The sequence below is a fragment of the Muscardinus avellanarius genome (assembly GCF_963383645.1).
Source record: "Muscardinus avellanarius genome assembly, chromosome: 5".
Taxonomy (NCBI): Eukaryota; Metazoa; Chordata; class Mammalia; order Rodentia; family Gliridae; genus Muscardinus; species Muscardinus avellanarius.
This window is the reverse complement of record NC_137790.1, coordinates 132,957,528-132,980,304: the sequence shown is the minus strand read 5'-3', so window position 1 is coordinate 132,980,304 and position 22,777 is coordinate 132,957,528. Positions and strand designations below refer to the sequence as shown.

The following is a 22,777-nucleotide window of genomic DNA, read 5'->3' as shown; positions in this document are numbered from 1 at the left end:
TTAAATTACAAAATTTCATAGTTCGCGTGAAGTTGATTCATCCATCTGGAGTCCATGTGTGTACATAGTAAGGCATGAAAGCTGATTTTTCTACTCCTCCTATCATGAACTAGTTTCATAACATCACCTACAAGGCCGTGTGTGTTTTCTCTGTTGGCTTGTGACGCCAGTGCTGTCACAAAGCAAGGTTCATAACTATACCCCACATAAACGAGCGTTATCTGCCTCTGGGCCTTCCCTTTTGTTCCACTGGTCTGCTGTTCTGTTCTCATACCTGGACTTTTTAAACTTTACTGGCTTGTTCAGCGTGTCTTAATCTGAGGGCTGTGTTGAAGGACCACATCAGTTTGTGGTTCCCCTCATGCCTCTGGAGCAGCTCGGGACAGATGGCTGCAGAAGACAGAAGTGATGCCGAGCTCTCATCCCTGGGATAAGTGGATGGAAATAAATGAAGAGTTAGGAAACAGGTAGAAAACCGAATGCGACTGGATGGAACACGTTCTTGGATGAAATGAAGGAAAAAGGAAGAGGAAGGAAGAGGGGGAAAAATAAACTAGCATCATCAGTAAGGACAGCAACAATGTTTAAAGGAAAGAATTTGGAGAATCTGAAAGTATTGTGAAGGAAATAAAACAGACTATCAGTGAAAATGATAGTCCAAGAAAAGTGCATGATATGATACACATAGATTTTATTCAGAGAGATCTCAGCAGCCATTTAAGTTAGTTTCATTTGTTATAATCAAAATACTTGATGAGAACAGCTTAGAGGAGGAAAGCTTTATTAGGTTCATGGTTCCAGACTTCAGTTCGTGGTGGGCCGGCTAAAAGGCAGAAACAGCATGGTGGTAGGGCGTGCTGGAAGAAAGTCTCTCGGGGCAGTCAGAAGTACAGAACAGGAGCAGAAGGGACAGGGGAGCGGGCGTGGTGGCACACGCTTGTTATTCCAGCATTCTGGAGGCTGAGACAGGAGGACTGTGGTTCACGGAAAGCCTCAGCTACTTAGTGAGGCCCTTTGCAACTCAGTGAGACCCTGTTTCAAAATAAAGAATAAGGGGCTGGGGATGTAGCCCAGTGGTAGAGTGCTTTGCTTAGCCTGCCCAAGGCCATGGGTTCAATCCCCAGCACCACCAAAAAAAAAAAAAAAAAAAAAATGTGATCACATTAGCTATCGTATTTAAAAATAAATAAATACAGAATAAAAAATAGGGCTGGGGGTGGAGCTCGGAGGTAGAATGCCCCTGGGTTCCATCTCTAGTAACACAATAAAATAAAAAAGGGACAGGGAACAGATGTAACCCCCAAGGCCAGCGACCTACCTCATCCAATCACACCTTACAGTAAATCCATTCAAATCATGACCCTTCAGTGGGCTTACCCGTGGATGAACTTAGAGGCCTGGCTCAGGTATTTTATCTCTGAACATGTCAGCATTGAGCAACACACGAGCTCTTCGGCAGGACATGGACGGCTGAACCATAACAGAAGGATTTGGGGGAAACGCCAACAGCAGTGGCACGTAACCCCAGCATTCGGGAGGCCGAGACAGGAGGATTTCAGTTTGCAGACAGCCTCAGCTACTTAGCGAGGCCCTTTGCAACTCAGGGAGACCCTGTTTCAAAATAAAGAATAAAAGCTGGGCATGTTGGCGCACGCTTGTAATCCCAGCGCTTGGGAGGCTGAGACAGGAGGATCTCAGTTTCGAAGCCAGCCTCCGGTACTTAGTGAGGCTCTCAGCAACTCAGTGAGACCCTGTTTCCAAATAAAGCATAAAATAGTAAAATAGGTCTGAGAGTATAGCCCAGAGGTAGAAAAGCCCTTGGGTTCTATCCCCAGTACCACAAAAAAAAAAATATATATATATATATACACACACACACACACACACACACACATACATACATACATACATGGCTGGGGGTGGAGCTCAGAGGTAGAATGCCCCTGGGTTCCAACCCTAGTATCTCTCTCACACACACACACAAATAAAATAAAATAAAATAAAATTTCATTCATGGAATAGGCGTAAATAAAGACCAAAGGAAACTAACAAAATCCAGGATCTCACTTAATGGGAAAACACTACACATTTCTGTCAAAGACAAGGATACCTGCCCACCTCATTATGTTTGACATTATCCTAGAACAAAGCAATCAGAAAAACAGAAGGCATCAGAATTACAGAGGATGAGGCCTCCAAATACAGATGAGCCGACAGCTAGAAAACAAGAAAACCAAAACCAAACCCAAATAGCCGGGCTACATCTCGAACCAGCTTTGCATTTCTTATGCCAAATGATCCTTTAAAATGTGCTATAGGAGCCGGGCGTGGTGGTGCACGCTTGTAAACCCAGCACTCGGGAGGCTGAGACCTGGAGGATCGCGGTTCGCGGACAGCCTCAGCTACTTAGTGAGGCCTTCTGCAACTCAGTGAGACCCGGTTTCAAAATAAAGAATAAAAAATAGGGCAGGGGCTGTAGCTTGGGGGTCAAATGCCCTTGGGTTCTATCCCCAGACCCCCCCACACACACACACAAAAATGTGCTATAGGGTTGGGCATGTATGGAGCACACTTGTAATCTCAGCATTCAAGAGGCTGAGACAGGAGGATGGCGGTTTATGGACAGCCTCAGCTATTTAGCGAGGCCCTTCCCAACTCAGTGAGACCCTGTTTCAAAAAAACAAAACTACTAAAAAATAGGGCTGGGGGTGTAGCCCAGAGGTACAATGCCCCTGGTTTCCATCCCCAGTATAGCAAAAAAAAAAAAAAAAAGTGCTATAGGTCATTTTCCAATATATTACTTTGGACTTTGCATCAATATTTGTATAGGAGATTGATTTGTGGGTTAACTTTTTTCAAATTTAGCATCAATGGTACACTCATTTCCTCAAAAGAAACTTAAAACTTTGCTTTTATATTTTGGAATAGTTATCCTATTAGAGATAATCCAGTCTTTTAAAAGGTATGGCCGTTTCCGTCAAAAACCAACTAGAAGCCTGGTGTGGTGGCACACTCTTGTAATCCCAGCATCTGGAAGGCTAAGACAGGAGGATCAAGGTTCATGGACAGACTCAGCTACTTAGTGAGGCCATTTGCAGCTTACTGAGACCCTGTTTCAAAATAAAGAATACAAAATAGGGCTGGAGGTGCCGCTCAGAGGTAGAATGTCCCTGGGTTCCATCCCCAGTACCTCAAAACAAACAAACAAAAATCTAGAGTAGGTGCTTTTTTAAAAAAAATTTATTTTTTGTGGGCCTGAGGATGGAACCCAGAGGCATTTGACCTCCGAGCTATAACCCCTGCCCTATTTTTTATTCTTTATCTTGAAACTGGGTCTCACTAAGTTGCAGAGGACCTCACTAAGCAGCTGAAGCTGTCCGCGAAACGTGATCCTCCTGTCTCAGCCTCCCAAATGCTGGGATTACAGGCGTGTGCCACCACGCCTGGCTTAGAGTAGGTGCTTTTTATGAGGGTAAATCTCAGGTTTAGTTTCTCTACTTCTATGGGAACTTTACTTGATTTCTTCTAGGGTGAATATCAGTGAATTTTATTTTCCTAGAAAACCACCCATTTATCAAATTTATAACAAGTTATACGGAGTAATTATATGTATCTGTTGAATATTGTTTCAGCATTTCTTCTATGCATTTTATTTCATTGTGTGTGTGTGTGTGTGTGTGTTACTGGGTATTGAACCCAGGGCCACTGTACCTCCAAGCTACACCCACAGCACTATTTTTTATTCTTTACTTTGAAACAGGGTCTCACCGAGTTGCAAAGGGCCTCACTAAGTAGCTGAGGCTGTCTGCGAACCAGGATCCTCCTGTCTTGACCTCCTGAATGCTGGGATAACAAATGTGTGCCAACTCACCCAGCTCTTAGGCATTTTATTTGTATTTACTTTCTTTCTTGAGTTAACTAAGTTTAAGACACTTATTAATTCTAATGTTTCTTTTATATCTATTTTCTGCTTCCATATTTAAGAATTCCAATACCTTCAGCATGAAATAAATTTTGTGTCCTTCTTGCTTAAAAAAAATTCTGGGAAATAACACTGAATGTCAGAATTTATGGGATTCAATTATACCATTCACTGGAGGAAATTTAGTTTTAAATAATTTATGTAAACAACTAGATTTAAAACAAGTAAATTCAAAATTCATGTCAAAAAGAAAAAGTAGAAAATAAGGACAAAAGCCCGAAGTCTTAGACCTTATCCCGTCAAATGTTGACAAGATAGAAGCCAATTGTGACATGACTCTCTGTCTCCTGGATTTAAACTGCAGTGGCATGAGGAGATCCTGGGACAGTCTTTGGATCCATGATGCCAGGCCCACCATCTCCTCGGGTGATTCAGGCATTTTAGACAGAGAGCACAGAGGCCTTTTCAAATGCATCTTCTAAAGTACCTTACCATTAGCAGCGTGAGGGTAGCATTTGTGCAGCTCAGTAATTAATTCTTAGCTGGAAACACTGAAGATGATCTGCGCACTTACTAGAGCTACATAAGAATGAAAGCTGAGGCTTCTATTCATTTTAACACATGATATGCCAGGGTTAATAAGATCATGTTAATTTCAGAAATTAAGTGTAAGCTTTCATGTTCACCATGTTTAGTATTTATAATAACTTATTTTCTGAAATCTTATCTGCCATCTTCAATTTCAATTTATATCTGGCAGAGAGTAAAAGCTGACCAGGGAAGAAATGTATAATAAATGAAAATAAAGTATATATACATTTATATGCACAATAATGATATAACTTGAGAAACAAAACATAAACGTGCCATATTTCACACAATACACTTGCAGTAATAGTAACACCTTGAAAGCAAAATCCCTCTCTTACTAATCTTTACAGTCTCATCTTAGAGAATGAAGCAAGCTTGGCATGAAGTACAGGTACAGTAAGTGTTGCTGGAGAGAACAGAAGTGCATCACATGTCCAAAAAAAAAAGCCAGTCAAGTAAACACATGATACTTTAATGTTTATGTCTGAGACATACAAAAGACTAAAGACAGGTTGATATCCAACAAAAATGCTGTCATTAATTTCATCATTACAAAGTTAAATCTTGAATACAAAATTCCAGCTTTAAAAATAAAGTCTCAAAAGTTACATATCTACACACGACACTAGGCCCGGTGTCTCAGGCGCCGTCGTCGTCTCGGTCGTCGTCCTCCGCCGCATAGATGGCCTGGTTCCTCCTCTTTATCTTCTTCCTTTGCTCGGGTTCACGCTGGTCACTCAGCCGCTTCCCGCTCCCCGCCTGCGCGGCCTCGTCGGGCTCCCCGTCCCTGTCAGGCTCCCCCTCTCCATCGGGCTCCCCCTCCCTGTCGGGCTCCCCTTCTCCTTCTCCGTTGTTCTCCCCCTCTCCGCGGGCTGGCGAACCCGGCGTGTCATCAGAAGAGACGATCATGGAGCCGGGAAGCACCCTGAGGTCGGAGAAACTTGTAGAAAAGTCCGACTCGTGAGTGGAGGGTGGCTCCGCGGACGGCGAGCCTGCGTCGCCTGCGAGGCCGCCTTCATCGTCGTCGTCCTCCTCGTCCAGCGCGATTTCGTCGGGGTTGATGGAGGACAGGGCCGACGTGTCAGTGGGGCACTCGCTCGGCTCTTCGGCGGAGGCGTCGCTCCCCGCGCCGTCAGGCTCATCCTCGGCGCCCAGGGCGCGCTCCGCCCGGGCCTCCTGCAGGCTCACGTTGAGGTCCGTGATGCCCAGCCGGGCACAGAACTCCGTGGTCTGAGGGTTGATCTGGTGCACCAGCTGCAGGCCGGGTTGCGGCTTGGTGGGGTCATAACAGGCGGCAGTTACGCTAAAGTTACAAGGAACTCTGAGGTCGTGACTGAATGTCTCCAGGACTTCCGCCATAGCTGCTTCTGTGGCACTATAATCCCACCTACAAAAGTCAGAACCAACCAACCAGTCCTTACACTCCATCAGCCTCGCACAGAAATAAGGAAACCTAACTACAGACTCCATGTGCTAGGATAAAAAATAAGCCTTCCATCAAAATTCCATGTAGCGAAATTAGAGCTCACTTAGCAAAGAACCACTTAAAAGTTTTAACTCTCAGAAAAAAAAGTTCACTTCACACCTCAAAATAGGCATATCATTATTTTAATGTGCAAACCAAATCTTCGCCATTTATCAGTTTTCTTTTTTTTTTCTGGCAGTACTGGGAATTGACCTCAGGGGCATTCTATCTCTGAGCTACACCCCCAGCCCTATTTTTAATTATTTATTTTGAAACAGGGTCTCACTAAGTGGCAGTGAGTCTCACTAAATAGCTCTGAACCTGTGATATCCCCTCTCAGCCTCCCAAGCACTGGGATTACAAGTGTGTGCCACCATTCCCTGCTATATTATAGTTTTGTCCACACTTTTCACTTACAAACTTATTTGGGTTGGTACTCAATAGTCTATTTTCATGTCTCCTTTAAATGGAAAATTAGTTTTCTAGACGACAATAGTCATTCAATGTTGGATTGATCTGATGCTCAATCAATAATAATTCCCCTGGTTAAAAACAAGGGTAGGGAAGCTGAGCATGGTGGTGCACGCTTGTAATCCCAGTACTTGGGAGGCTGAGACAGGAGGATCGCAGGTTCTCAGCAAGTCTCAGATACTTTGTGAGGCCCTCTGCAACTTAGGGAGACTCTGTTTCAAAATAAAGAATAAAAAATAGGGCTGGGGGTATGGCTCAGAGGTAGAGTGCCCCTGGTTTCCATTCCCAGTACCACAAAAATACATTAATTAAATAAGTAAAAACAAGGGCAGGCCCTCCTGACCAGTGCCCTCTGTGCCTGGGACATCCGCCATCCGTCCCCATCACCCAAGCTGGGGACCCCAGGCAGCTGTCATGCTTGGCAGGATGTATCAGGTCACTGGACAGGCATTTCACGGGAAGCTTGCCGAATGCCCAGGCCCCAGAAAACGTTCATCCTGATCCCTCCTTCTTTCTGAAGACCGAATCCCACGGAAACACTAATGCAAAACAGACAATAGTAACAGACAAAGGTGCACATGCCATGGAGAAGGCAGGTCTGGAGAGGTCAGGCTTACTTTGCATGCAGGCTGTTATTTTCGGGCATATTCCACAGGCTCCCGGTGGGGTTCATGAGCTCGTTAGTAGCCCTGAGAACCGTGAGCCACTCAGTATCATACTCCAAGTGATCAGGGGCACTGGGCTCATGCTCTATTTCTAATACCTACAGGAAGAAATGCATAACTTTAGATAACACTATATATTAATAGTCTAAGAATTTTAATATAACAAAAATCAAAAAGGAAATAAGTAACCTAACTGTAAATTTATTTATTTAATTTTAAAACATTGATGTAACTTAAATATCTCCAAAGAATTCTCAGAACACAAAATACAAAGAGCACAAGAAAATTCTTAAAGGAAAGTTAATATACTTTTTAAAAAAAAAAACCACTGGAATAGTAAAACTATATTGAAAAGCTATTTTATTTTCTTTTTACCTGAAGAAAGTCTCTGTGTGGTAAGCATTTGTCCAAGGCTAAAAACTTAGTTGCTTTGACTGCCTGCCCTTTATCCGTGGCCTAGACAATATGAATCATGATTTAAGAATGTTAAAACATCACAGATAATTCATACACTGCATATGACAGAAATCATCTTTATTATCACATATGCCTCTAAGTTGTGTGTCAAAAGAATGACTGTTATATTTCCTAAAAAGTTTCTGTATCCACATGTATAATATTGGGAAGATACTTTACCTCTTTGGATTTCAATTTCCTCCAAAGTTCCAAGCAAAAATTAATGAGAACGAGGATGGCTAATGGGGGCAACTACCACACATAAATCAAAGCACACAGTACAAGAATTAATGGTTCCGAAAAAACTTGAAGTTGTCCACAGAACTAAAGCCCTTGGAAAGCTCCCCCACCCCTCCACGGCAGCCCCATCCATCCCCCACAGTCTGCCGGAGGTGCCCCCGCAGCATCTCAGCACTCTGCAACCAAACTTGGGCCCTTCTGTGATTGCTTGCCTGTCTCTCCCCACACGGGTACTGGCTATGCGCAGAGGTGAGCTACCTTTCGCTTCTTTGTCTAACTCTACAACTATGTCAGGACGCCTCATTTATTATACTCAACGAGTGTCTGTTAAGGGAAAGAGTAAGCACTTTGCTTTCTACCTGATGCTGCATCAAGGCGGCAAATTTCACGTGAAGGTGTGCAGAAAACCAGTATGTAGGTTTCAGATGCTCTAAAAGCTCTGCAGCAGCGGGGCTTCCCAGCGTGTTATTTTCTACTTCTTGCCGGAAAAAAGATTTGTTCTTAAGAAGCTGTTTCTTATTTCCATAATGATATATACTTCTTGGCCAGTCATGAGATAAGAATATATCCATAGGCTGCTTCAGCTTTCAAAAACAGAAAAAAAAAGTCTTAAAAACAGATTAACTCAAAACAATCTCCCTTCTCTCCACCAGCAAAGAACCACTCATGCACTTGGATACTTAGACTTCTGGGTCATTTATTGTAAGGACAGTTTACAGAAGTCCTGAAAATGCTAGGCTACTCATTCACCTCGACAATAAGAAGGAGTTTTCTTTCTGCTTCAAAAACCATCCCACTGCCTATGGCAGCGCGGGGCAGCAGAGCCACATGGATTAGACTGCCAGTCAGCTGAGGTCCAAGCACTGACCTTTACGGCACTGGGAATGATACCCAGAGGCATTCGACCTCTGAGCTACACTCTCAGCTCTATTTTTTATTCTTTACTTTGAAACAGGGTCTCACTGAGTTGCAGAGGGCCTCACCAAGTAGTAGCTGCGGCTGTCGGCAAACCGCAATCCTCCTGTCTCAGTCTCCCCAAATGCTGGGATGACAAGTGTGCACCACCACACCCAGCAGCACTGGGTTTTTAAAAGAACATAATAAGCACAGTTCTTTTCCCCTGGAAGGGGAGACTATTTTAAAGATATACGGGCACCAGATTTCATGAAAACGCTAACATAATTGATTGACAGAGCAATTCCAGAGAGTTATCAGAAAACTTTATTTTGTGTGTGTGGTACTGAGGGTGGAACCCAGGGCTTTCTACCTCCGGGCTATACTCCCAGACCTATTTTTTATTTGATTTGGAAACAGGGTCTCACTAAGTTGCTGAGAGCCTCACTAAGTAGCTGAGGCTGGCTTCCAACCTGTGCGATCCTCCTGTCTCAGCCTCCCAAGTGCCACCATGCCTGGCTATTACAGAAAACTTTAAAAACAAACAAAGTCTGGGGAGATGAAGCTGCGACTCAGTGGTAGAGTGCTTAGTAGGCACACAGGCCTGGGTCCAGTCGCAGGACCACACACAGGAAGAACTCTCCATTTACAACATAAGTTAGTATTCAAAGTGGCTGGGCTCTAGATAGGGAAGACATAAAGTGTAACAAATACTTTACTTAGCCCCAGCAACTTCAAGTAACCCCAAACAAATGCTTGGAGAGCTAAATGAAAACAAACAACTGCTCAAGAAAATAGAAAGGCAAGATCGTACATGGCCAGCCACTGAATATCTAGTAAGGACAACAGGTGCACGAAAACAGGGAGGTGACGGCTCCACACAGGAAAGTCATGGCCAGGAAGTGATGTCTACGACCTTGGGTCGGTCTCTCTCTCTCTCTCTCTCTCTCTCTCTCTCTCTCTCTCTCTCTTTTATTTTTAACTTTTCTAGTACTGAGGATTGAAGATGGGGGTATTTTACCTCCAAACTACACCCCAGCCTTTTAAAAAATTTTTATCTGGAAACGAGTCTAAGTTGCTGAGGCTGGTCTGAATGGGCAGTCTTCCTGTCTCAGCTTCCCAAGTACTGGGATCATAGGACTGTGTCACCATAGCTGCTTATGCTGGGTCCTAAAGGACTGGCAGGATTTAGACAGAAGGAAAGGAAACACCACCGAAGGGACCTGAATGAACAGGACCAAAGGCCTGCAAGGATCCCCGCAGAGACTCCAGGGGCGGCACAGGGCAGGAGTGGTCAGGTACTTACTTGAAGTTCTAAGGGCTATGGCACAGGACTTCTGTGTGAAAACTGCTTGGCCCAGCAGAGCCATGTAATGGGTCCTCACACAGAAACTGACTTTCACCTCGTCTCCAATTCCGTCAGTTTCAAAACAATCTTCACAAGTTTCCCTATCCTCTATCATCCTCCCGTTGTTTATTTTCTATTTAATACCATTATTTAATTGCTAGCATATAAAATATTTAATACCTTCTTACTTTATTTCAATATTTTGTAGCCTTACCCTAAGTATAACATTTGAAATCATAAATCTTTTGTAATTGCCCACCAAAATAAAATTTTAATCATTAAAAAAAATCTTTTCACCTGTGAACCTTCTAAAAGCAATTCAAAATCCAAATTTTAGAAATATTGAACTGCAGCCAGGTGCCAGTGATTTGCCTGTAATCCCAGTATTTGGGAGGTTGAGACTGGAGGATAATGGGTTTGAGGCCAACCGTAGCAACTTACCAAAACCCTCAGTAACTTAGTGAGACCCTGTTTCAAAATAAAAGATTTTTTAAGACAGGCGTGGTGGCACATGCTTGTAATCTCAGTACTTGGAAGGCTGAGACAGGAGGATTGTGCAGGTTTGAAACCTGCCTCAGCTACTTAGTGAGGCTCTCGGCAACTTAGTAAGACCCTGTTTCCAGATAAAATATGGAAATTTCTATGTCCGTAGCCTGGATGTAGAAAGGCCCTAGGTTTCATCCCTAGTACCACTAAACAAACAAACAAACAAACAAATAGAAAGGCTGGGCGTGGTGGCGCACGCTTGTAATCCCAGCATTGGGGGGGGGGGGTTTGAAACGGGAGGATCGTGGTTTGTGGACAGCTCAGCAACTTAGTGAGACCCTGTTTCAAAATAAAGAATAAAAAAAGCCGGGCGTGGTGGCGCACGCTTGTAATCCCAGCATTCGGGAGGCTGAGACCTGGAGGATCGCGGTTCGCAGACAGCCTCAGCTACTTAGTGAGGCCCTCTGCAACTCAGTGAGACCCGGTTTCAAAATAAAGAATAAAAAAATAGGGCAGGGGGTGTAGCCCAGAGGTCAAATGCCCCTGGGTTCCATCCCCAGACCCGCAAAAAAAAAAAAAAAAAAGCAGGGGATGTGGCTCGGAGGTCGAATGCCCCTGGGTTCCATCCATCCCCAGACCCACAATAAATAAATAAATAATAAAAATAAATAAAATGATAAGGATTGGGGGTATAGCTCAGAGGTAGAACACCCTTGGGTTCAATTCCCAATACCACTAAATTAATTAATTAACTTTTAAAAAGTGAGCTGGGGATGTAACTCAGTGGGAGAACCCCCCAGGGTTCAGTCCCCAGGAACACTACCACCACCCCTGCCCATATACACACAGAAAAGAAAGGAAGGAAGGAAGGACGGACGGAAGGAAGGAAGGGAGGGAGGGAGGGCCAGGCATAGTGGCACATCCTTATAATCCTGGTACTTGGAGGCTGAGACAGGAGGATCACAGGTTCAAAGCCAGCCTTAGCAATTAAGCAAAACCCTCAGTACCTTAGCAAGATCCTATTTCAAAATAAATGAATAAAATTATAAAAAAGGGCTAGGAGTGTAGTTTGGAGGTATGTGTCCCCAATACCCCCCAAAAAGACAGAAAGACCAACAGAAAAAAGGAAAGAAAATAGAATACACTGAACTGCAGTCTCTAGAAGTAGTATACCAATATAATCAAAATACATTTTGGTTCAAAATTATTTGTTTTTAAAATATTTGCTGTAATATACTTTTCACATACCTGTTTTAATTTATAGACTTCGATATTTCTCACATGGTATATACTCCTTATTGTAGATGGATTATAAGGGGGGCACTCAAAATGACCTTAAAGTGAAGAGAAACAGCTGCATTACCATTTGTCTTCCCAGAGTGGTTTCAATTGCACACACGTTTCACGCAGCAGGCAGCCTATTTTTGTACAGCCATGCCAGCTTAGAAGTGGGGAGAGCAGAGGGGTGGGGAACAGATGTGTGAGCTGACAGTTACAGTAAAATGTCATTTTAGCTGCCAACTAAATCAGTACTGCAAAAAAAAAAAAAAAAAAAGGGAATGCAAGCTATTCTTCAACTTTAAAATTCAAGGTATAATTCATGCAGATATAGTGGAATGAATAGGTACTTTGTGGCATACTAACAATAAAACTGTTCACAAGAAAATCAATCACAGTTAAATGTATCAACATGGATTCTAATACTATGTTAAACAAAGAAGCGAGGTACAGAAAGATAGAAGCAATGAGTCCAGTTACACAAAGCTTAAGACAGGCACATGCGTTGTTTAAAGCTTTTATATGTGCGGTAGTTAAATAAACCAATCAAAATAAACACCAAATAAAGAACAGCAGCTGCTGGCAAGGATAGGGAACAGAGAAAGGCAAGGACAGAGACAGAGGATAGCAACAATGAACCTCAGTTGTAGCTGGACTGTTTTATTTCCTGGGTCTCACTCCTTCCTCTCAGTAGCGTCTCTGAGATTGGAATTGGTAGTTTTGTATACGTACATAGCATTAATTCAGTACATTATAGTGCTTTATTTCTTAAAAGTCAAAATTAGCACGGCATGGTGCACACTTGTAATCCCAGTACTTGGGAGGCTGAGATAGGAAGATCTCGGGTTCTCCACCAGCCTCAGCTACTCAGTGAGGCCCTCTGCAACTCAGTGAGACTCTGTTTCAAAATAAGGAATAAAAAATAGGACTGGGGGTGTAGCTCAGAGGTAGAATTCCCCTGGGGCTGGGCTGTAGTGGTGCACACTTGTAATCCCCGTGCTTGGGAGGCTAAGACAGGAGGATCACACAGGTTCAAAGCCAGCCTCAGTTATGTAGTGAGGCTCTCAGTAACTTAGTGAGACCCTGTTTCCAAATAAAATGTAAAATAGGTCTGGGTATATAGCTTGGAGGTAGAAAGCCTCTGGGTTTCCACCCCCAGTACCACCAAAAAAAAAAAAAAAAAAAAAAAAAAAGAGTCAAAGTTAAGCCAAGGTGCTGGCACATGTTTGTAATCCCAGTATTTGAGCTGAGACAGGAGGATCCCAGGTTTGTGGCCAGTCTCAGCTACTTAATAAGGATCTCAGCAACCTAGCGAGACCCTGTTTCAAAATAAAGAATAAAAAAATTGGGCTGGGGCATAGTTCAGAGGTAGAATGCCCCTGGGTTCAATCCCCAGTACCACACACACACACAAAAAGTCAAAGTTAAAAATAGCAAATACTTGATAAAACTAAATGGTAGATACACAGATTAATATAGTGTTGTCTATACTTTCATATGTACAAAATATTTTCCAATAAAAATTAACAATGAAACCACTCCTAGAAGAAATCCAATGAACAAACCAAACTATATATTAGACTTTTGTTACTTTGGGGCATACTAACTTTAAAATTTAAAAATAAGCCGGGCATGGTGGCGCATGCTTGTAATCCCCACGCTTGGGAGGCTGAAACAGGAGGATTGCACGGGTTCGAAGCCAGCCTCAGCTACTTAGTGAGGCTCTCAGCAACTTAGTGAGACCCTGTTTCCAAATAAAACATAAAAAAAGGTCTGGGAGTATAGCCTGGAGGTAGAAAGCCTCTGGGTTCCACCCCAGTACCACAAAAAAAATAAATAAATAAAAAATAAAATTTAAAAATAATCCCCCCAAACAATACCTTTTCGATAGTCATGGGATTTAAAGATGCCTGAGAGTCCACCAATTCTTATGCCTCGGTATTTGACCACGCCAGCCAAACCTGAAAGAGTATGCAGTTAAATAAAATTACTACAGACAAAAGCAATCTCTTAGAGAATAACTTTTTGGAGGCCCGGAATTACTTGAAAGTAAGTATTATGATGAGGCCACTCTTTTTACATGGTTAATAATGTCAACAATATATAAGGCAGAATAAGGAGAGGAGGTACAGAAGCAGATCACTCAAGAGACTAATTTCATCCTGAAGGGATAAAGGAGGTAGGATGTCAGAAAGAAACAGACATTATTTGACACCTGACTACGGGGTGAAGTAATAGGACTAGGAGAATATGGGGGGAAAGTCCTACAGTTGACTTACACATTACAAATCTCTAAGTCAACAGGTACAAGGTAGAAAGAACCTACAGTTTTAACATTGCATTTCTGATTGGCAATCTTCTGACAATTTCACATTTTCCACAGTACTGTATTTGCCAGAAGATGACCAACCAATCGTGAAGCAGAGAAACCAAATTTCGGAAGTTCTGATTTCATCTTTGGAAAAACCTATCAATGGTTCTAGGAAAAAAATACACTTAAATAAAGAGATGGACTCCACAATATAAAGGGACTAAAAGTGAAATCTAATCAAATCTGTAAATATAAATGCAGATTATAGGAAACACAGAGGATAAAAAGGAACATTTTAAACAACCCCTCAAGGAATCCAATCAGCTAAATCCAGAATGCAGGGAATGCTACAGAACAGATTTCTCATTACCTTTAACCAAAAATGGTGCACACACATACACACACACTGGGAGAGATCAAGGAAAAGAATACTATAAATACTATAGGCTGAGACACTTCAGAGTAATGAAAACCAAATGAAACTTGTGGACTTTGGATCCCATTTATTTTTTTGTTTGTTGTATTTGGTGGTACTAGGATGGAACCCAGTGGCTTTCTACCTCTGGGATACACTCCCAGACCTATTTTATATTTTATTTGGAAACACGGCCTCACTAAGTAGCTGAGGCTGGCTTCGAACCTGCGCGATCCTCCTGTCTCTGCCTCCCAAGCGCGGGGATTACAAGTGTGCGCCACCATGCCCGGCAGCAGACATCATCTTTAAGCAAGGAAATCTGAATATGAACAAGGAAATAGATAATAAGGACTTACTTCAGCTAGATAAAAATAATGGTCTTAATTGTGGTCTTTTAAAAAATCATAACACTTAAAAATGTGCACTTAAATATTTACAAATCTAATTATCTAATGGCTGGGGTCTGCTTTATAACACTCCAGTTATCTCTCATATAAAAGATTAGCAGAATGTAGGTTAACAAGGATAAGCAGAATGATAATAGTTGAAGTTGAAAAACAGGTGCAAAGATTCCTTATACTACTCTCTACTTTTGGGTATATTTAACAATTTCCACTATAAAAAGTTTAAGATTTTAAAAATTTCAATAGCCGGGCATGGTGGCGCACACTTGTAATCCCCGCACTTAGGAGGCAGAGACAGGAGGATCGCGCAGATTCGAAGCCAGCCGCGCTGGCTTAAGAGACCCTTTTTTCAAATAAAAATATAAAAATAGGTCTGGGGGTGTAGCCCGGAGGTAGAAGGGTTTCCAGGAACCCCAGTACCACCACCACCAAAAAAAAAAAAAAAAATTCAATAAGTAGAGGAAGCCTGGCATTGGTGGTGCATGCTTGTAATACCAGGTACTTAGAAGACTGAGGCAGGATTGCAGGTTCAAGGCCAGCCTGGGTAATTTACAGAGACTGTTTCAAATGGAAAATAAAAACAGCTAGGGATGTAGCTTAGTGATAGAGTGCCCCTGGATTCAATCTCCAGTACAAAAAAAAAAAAAAAAAAAAAAACCAGAAAGAAAAATATGAAGAGACTACAAACAGTATCTAAGGTCCCTGGAGCCATATTGCCTATTTCTTTCTTTCTTTTTTTTTTTTTTTTTGTGGTGCTGGGGGTGGAACCCAGAGGCTTTCTACATTAGAGCTACACTCCCAGACCTGTTTTCTATTTTATTTGGAAACAGGGTCTCACTAAGTAGCTGAGGCTGGCTCTGAACCTGTGCGATCCTCCTGTCTCAGCCTCCCAAGCGCGGGGAGTATAAGTGTGCGCCACCACGCCCGCTGAGGCTGGCTTCAAACCTGTTTGATCCTCCTGTCTTAGCCTCCCAAGAACTGGCAATGGAACCTAGGGGCCTTCTACCTCCAGCTATACTCTCAGACCAATTTTTTGTGTGTGTGTGCTGGGGATAGAACCCAGGGGCATTTGACCTCCAAGCTACACCCACTGCCCTATTTTTATCCTTTATTTTGAAACCGGGTCTCACTGAGTTGCAGAGGGACTCACTAAGTAGCTGAGGCTGTCCGCGAACCGTGATCCTCCAGGTCTCAGCCTCCCGAATGCTGGGATTACAAGTGCCCGCCACCACGCCCAGCTTTCTCAGACCTATTTTATAGTTTATTTGGAAACAGGGTCTAAGTTGCTGAGAGTCTCAGAAGCTGAGGCTGGCTTTGAACCTGGATGATCCTCCTGTCTCAGCCTCCCAAGTGCTGGGATTACAAGTATGTGCCACCACGCCTGGCTCTTATTACCTATTTCTTAAAGCATTAGATGAAGCAAGGACATATTTTCATGATTTTATTCTTTTTTTTTTTTTTTTTTTTTTTTTTTTTTGCAGTACTGGGGATTGAACCCAGGGGCATCTTACCTCCCAGCTACACCCCAGCCCTATTTTTTACTCTTTATTTTAAAACAGAGTCTCACAGAGTTGCAGAGGGCCTCACTAAGTAGCTGAGGCTGTCTTTGAACTGCAATCCTCCTGTCTCAGCCTCCCAAATGCTGGGATTACAAGCGTGTGCCACCATGCCCAGCTTTTTATTCCTTATTTTCAAACAGGGTCTCACTAAGTTGTGGAGGGCTTAAGTAGCTGGAGGTGGCCTCAAACCTGTGATCCTCCTGTCTCAGCCTCCCAAGTACCATGATTATTAAATAATTAACTATTTTAACTAAATTGTCATTAACTATTTAATGACATTCCTCAAACACTATCCATCTCAAGATACTAAGGAACTAAATACAAATCCTGACAAGCTCTTCCATCCCCTTGAAACAAACAAAAAAATTATACACAAACACGTACCTAAATAATAAATGTTTGGTGCCACCCAGCCACCATAGGGTAACTCTTGCAAATGATTTGAGGCTTCATGGTTTCCTCCAATGAAGATTGTGAGAACTGGGGCCTTTTTCTCTCCAGAGTAATACCTAGAACATAAGGGTAAAGTTGTCAACTACCAAATTAAGCACAATAGAAAAGCAAAATAAGGTCCCAAGAAAAAAAAGATGAGTCCATCATAAAAAGTTAAAAAGTTCTTTCTAAAGCACCCTAGTATCCTTAAGGATGAAGGATGCCCTGGGCATAGTGGTATATGCCTATAATTCCAGTACTTGGAAGGCTGAGGGTATATGCCTGTAATCTCAGGTTTGAGGCCACCATCAGGAACTTGGGGAGACCTTGCTGCAAAATAAAAGATAAAAAAGGGCTGGGGAGCTGGGAGTGATGGTGCACACCTGTAATCCCAGTTTTTAGGAGACTGAGATAGGAGGATCACAGGCTCACAGCCAGTCTCAGCAACTTAGCAAAGACTCTTGTTTTAAAATAAAAAAAGCTGCTGAGACCGGAGAATCTCGGTTCGCGGACAGCCTCAGCTACCTAGTGAGGCCCTCTGCAACTCAGTGAGACCCGGTTTCAAAATAAAGAATAAAAATAGGGCAGGGGGTATAGCTCGGAGGTCGAATGCCCCTGGGTTCCACCCCCAGACCCGCAAAAAAATAAATAAATAAATAAAATAAAAAAGGCTGGGGGTGTAGCTTGGAGTTAGAATGGCCCTAGGTTTAATCTTACTACCAAAGGGGAGGAGGGTCGTTGTGGGCGTGTGGCTCAGAGAGAATGCCTTTGGGCTCAGCCTCCAGTAAACCCCCCTACCCTCCCAAACAAGGAAGACTGAAACTTCAAGTTCCAAACCAGTGTATGTTCGATGAGTCAAGTACTCTGTGGGGTTCATGGCTATTAACTTCTGCTTCTAAAACCGGGCCTAGCACAGAGCTGGGATCCTTAAGTCAACGAATACTGGGTCCTATCAAGTACCAGGTAGATTTCTAAGCCTGTCGGTCGGCTTCTTCCCCCTAATTTCCTCCTCGGGCTCAGCTCCCCGCGAAACAGAAGAGGCAGGTGTACAGAATGCAGGAAAGTGACATGCCCCAAGCGCCGGGTCCTAGGGTGCAGGGTGAAGAAAGACGGGGCCAAGGGAGCCAGGCGGGAAGTGAGCGAGTGGCGGCGGGAGATTCAAAGCCAGCCCGGCCGGGGTGAGCGCCCGCGCGGGCGGGAAGGGATCGGAGGCCGCGCCGCGCCGCTCACTTGTAGAAGGTCTGCATGTGGCGGTACTTGGGCGGCACGGCCATGCAGCGCAGGTCGGCCTCGTTGCGCACCGCCTGGAAGTCGCCACAGCACAGGAGGAGGTCCACGGGCCCGGGGCCGCGCCGCTCCGCCAGCGCCAGCGTCTCGTAGATCTTGTCCAGCTCGCCGTGGCAGCAGCCGGTCACCGCCACGCGCATCCTGCGGCCCCGGGTGCGCGGCGCCGCCCGCCACGCCCCGCACCTGCCGCAGCCCGGCCGCACCGCGAGCGCCGCAGCCGCGACGGGACGCTGCGAGATCGCCGACTTCCGGTCCCAAGTCTCGCGAGAAGAGAGCCGGGCGGGCCCCGCTGACCCCGCTGACCCCGCGTCCCCGCGAGCTTTGGGCGGACGCGGGCCCTGCTCTTCTCCAAAGCCCGGGCGCCCTCGCAGTCTGGCGGGTGCCGAGATTCAAAGCCAGACCAGTAAAAGAAGAAGAAGAAGAAGAAGAAGAAAACATGCCCCCAAATGGGGACTTACTTCCTTTAGTAAAAATTATGCCAAGACCAACGCGTAGACGGGAGCCGGACACGTCCAGGCAGCGGTGACGCGCGCCTGTGGCTGAGACTGGAGGATCTCGGGTGCGAGGCCGGCGCGCGGTGAGACCTTTTGTTAAAATAAAACAGAAATTAGGACTAGAGTGTTGATCAGAGGGAGGCAGAACACTCCCAGGTTCCATCCCCAACATCACACACACACACACACACACACACACCAGCCCCACCCCAAGAGCCACTAGTGAAGGTCAATCTCTCTCAGCAACCGCGATTGCCTGATAGTTAATTATCAATTAAATGAGGTTTTTTAAGAGACACTCAAAAATAGTCACATTTTTAAAAAATGAAACTTAAAAACTTGGGATTTTTTAAATTTAATTTTTATTTTTATATAAGTGGAACATATTGAGAGTGGTATACATTTACATTGTGCTTCATGCCCTTTCCCTTTCCTTTCCCTCCCCCCACAATAGAGAGTGTCCAGGTTAATCATGTTGTATTTATGCTATCACACATGTAGCTCCTCCATTGAACAGCCTCAGCTTTCTTCCTCTCCTATCCTTCCGTTCAAGCTTTGCTGAGATTTTCCCCAAACTTGGGATTTTAAGACTATCCCCTCCTAAGAGTTTCTAAATTTATTTTCTTTTTTAAAAAGATAACCTAAGGTGCCGGGCGTGGTGGCACACGTTTGTAATCCCCACGCTTGGGAAGCAGAAAAAGGAGGATCGCGCAGGTTCGAAGCCAGCCACCGGCTTAAGAGACCCTGTTTCCAAATAAAAAAATATAAAAATAGGTCTGGGAGTGTAGCCCGGAGGTAGAAGGACTTCCAGGAGCCCCAGAACCACAAAAATATATATATATAAATAAATTTAAAAAAATAAAAATAAAAAATAGTCACATTTTTAAGTGAAACTTAAAAACTTAGGATTTTAAGAGTATCCCCTCCTAAGAGTTTCTAAATTTATTTTATTTTATTTATTTATTTATTTTTGGTGGTACTGGGGGTGGAACCCAGGTGCTTTCTACTTCCAGGCTATACTCCCACACCTATTTTATATTTTATTTGGAAACAGGGTCTCACTACGTTACTGAGATTCTTACTAAGTAGCTGAGGCTGGCTTTGAACCTGTGTGATCCTCCTGTCTCAGCCTCCCAAGCGCGGGGATGACAAGCGTGCGCCACTACGCCCGGCTCTAAATTTATTTTCTTTTTTAAAAAGATGACCTAAGGGTGTAGTGGCGCACGCTTGTCATCCCCACGCTTGGGAGGCGGAGAAAGGAGGATCGCTCAGGTTCGAAGCCAGCCTCTCTGGCTTAAGAGACCCTGTTTCCAAATAAAATATAAAATAAGTCTGGGAGTATAGCCCAGAGGTAGAAGGGTTCCATCCCCAGTACCACCAAAAAAAAGAAAAAAATGACCGAAGACTCTTCATTTTGCTACCAAATAAATATTTGTGTGTCTAACTAGAAGAAAAGCTCAATAAAAGTTTTAAAATAAATTTGCATAATTTATACCGACCCATTCTTTAAAAAGTTGAAGCGGCAAAAACAGACTTATAGAAAAGCTATGACACATACCTAACACCTAAGGCTTTTTTATATGGTATCATTTAACTACTGGGGGGCGGGGTAGCCAATTACTATAACCCACCTCAACAAGTTTTTCCAATACAAATTAGAAAGACTTCAATTTCTGAACTTCTTTTGAAAAAGACAATGTCAATACAATCAACATTACATTAACATAATTAACATTATGTTAGCATAATTAATGGAAGTAACAAAGGGAGGCAGCTTTTGTTACCTAAACTAATTTAGTATGGGTTAGTGATAACTCAAATGGTGTTGCTTCTACTGATATTTCAATTCCTACAGTCTTGATGGCGAACTTGTCTTTGACAGAGACGGTAATGAAGCAAGTACAGGTACCACCAGCTACTGTTTTCATGCAGGTACCACAGCGCCAGATCCCCACAGAAAATAAAATTGATAGGAGACCATGTTTAGACTGAGCTTCTGGACTAGGCCCAACAGACCAAACCAGAAAGGAGTTACTTCTGCTCAAGTATCATGGCACCACGCCCAAACTAAATTGTTCAATCTCCCAAGAAATTAGGAGACCTTAAGACGCAACAGCCAAATCCTTGAACAGGCCAGTTTTAGCTTTCTTTAGGACTCAGGAAGCTCTCGATGTAACCTTAGCAAGGAAAATAACTTTGAAGTCACCATTCTGCTTCTCATTCTGATTCTGCTCTTCTTGGTTCTTTTGTTCTTGCGTACTTCCTCTCGCAGTTCATCAGATACCCATTATATTTTATAGAAGAAGGTTTGGCCATTTCTAGAATCACCAACTAAGATCCTTATGCAAAATTTGTAATTTTGTCTTTTGACTTCTGAGGGTTTTTTTTTTTCCACCAGTGTTTCCAATTCTGAGTTGTTGTTGTTGTTTTTTTTTTTTTTTGGTACCTCCAAGTGAACCCCTAGTGTGTGTGTGTGTGAGTGTGTGTGTGTGTGTGTGTGTGTGTGTGTGTGTGTGTGAGAGAGAGAGAGAGAGAGAGAGAGAGAGAGAGAGAGAGAGAGAGAGAGGAAGGGGGGGAGGGAGGGAAGGAAATGCTGAAGATTGAACTCAGGGACATTCTACCTTCAAGCTATACCCCAGCCATATATATATGTTTTTGGAGATTATATATATATTCGGAAATAGGGTCTTGCTTAATTGCTTAGGGCCTCACTAAATTGCTGAGGTTGGCCTCAAAACTGGGATCCTCCTGTCTCAATATCTCAAATACTGAGATTATAAGCATGCCTCACCATGCCCAGCACCCCCCAGCCCTTTTTTATCATTTGTTTTGAAACAAGATCTCACTAAATTGCTGAGGCTGGTCTTGAACCTGTGATCCTCCTGTCTGAACTTCCCAACTACTGTGATTACAGGCATGGGTCACCACACCTGGCTTTGAGCATAATCTTGAAAAGTAGCAAATTGAAATCTAGCAAGAGTTTGCAAATAAGTAGTCCATGTTTTAAAAACACATGAGGCAGGCCCGAGTGTGGTGACACATGCTTGTAATGCAGGTACTTGGGAGGCTGAAACAGGAGGATCACAGGTTCAGGGTCATCTTCAGCAACTTAATGAGGCCCTCTGCAACTTACTGAGACCCTTTCAAAAATAAAGAATAAAAAGTAGGGCTGCAGATGTAGCTTGAAGGTAGAATTCCCCTGGGTTCAATCCCAGTTCTGGGGGGAAAAAGAAAAAAGATGGATGAGTAAGAATCCAGCAGAGTGAGGAGGTGGGGAACACTAGCACAGCCTGGCTGGTGACACTAAGAAATCTTCACTAGGTAAGGGAAGGAGCCATGGGGGTGGTCCAGGAAAGGCAGAAAGTGTTAGGAACACCAGGAAAAGCATTCATCCTTGCTCTCTGCGTGTTGGAATTGAACTAAGTGTTTCTGGCGCCTGCCACCACCTGAGGGCAGCACATTCTACAGGCAAAGAAAGCTGGTCAGTGGGGCCAAGATGGTGAGAGGAAATTGTAGAGAGAGGCAGATGCCTCTGACGGGCTAAGAAGTTCCATGGTGACTCTAATCTCTGAGTGTCAGCTTCTCAGACATCTTGCTGGACCTTCTGATTTCAGCAGAGAAAAAGACGCAAGCAATATCTCTTGTTTATGGTTTTCATGACTTCTAGATTCGTCTCAGTATTGTTACTGATGAGTACACAAGATTTACTTTGCTGAACTCATTCCATTGCTTTTCCACCTTGAAACATCTGCCTCAATTGGTCACTCGTGTGTAAGAGGCAGGGGAGGGGGTTTCCTCTTATTTTAGGCAATCTAGAAGGTTCTATAGTCATCAGAAGACCAACTGTATATTGCCTCTTTCTCTATAAGTAATCGCAGCTCTTTTCCTAGTGATGGTTTTAGAGGATCCACCAGTGTTTCCACTTCTGAATCCAGAAAGGTGGACTTTTAATTGTACAAATTAAGATATCACAAGTCCTCCGACACACAAATGCTTCCACACAAGCCAGGCTCTGCAGTCACACGGGGCTCTGCCTGGTCTGCCCATGCTTACACTTCT

General features: G+C 43.6%; 1 protein-coding gene across 1 annotated transcript; it reads right to left on the bottom strand.

Annotated features, from left to right (window-relative positions):
* Positions 1-5,152: 5,152 nt before the first annotated feature.
* Positions 5,153-18,364, bottom strand: DBR1 (debranching RNA lariats 1; the record flags this gene model as incomplete). The annotated part of the gene is made up of 8 exons (XM_080695496.1): positions 5,153-5,900; positions 7,067-7,212; positions 7,490-7,570; positions 8,170-8,394; positions 11,787-11,872; positions 13,697-13,777; positions 16,890-17,014; positions 18,168-18,364. The coding sequence occupies 8 exons, from the start codon at positions 18,362-18,364 to the stop codon at positions 5,153-5,155; spliced, it is 1,689 nt and encodes a 562-aa protein (XP_080551622.1).
* Positions 18,365-22,777: the final 4,413 nt, after the last annotated feature.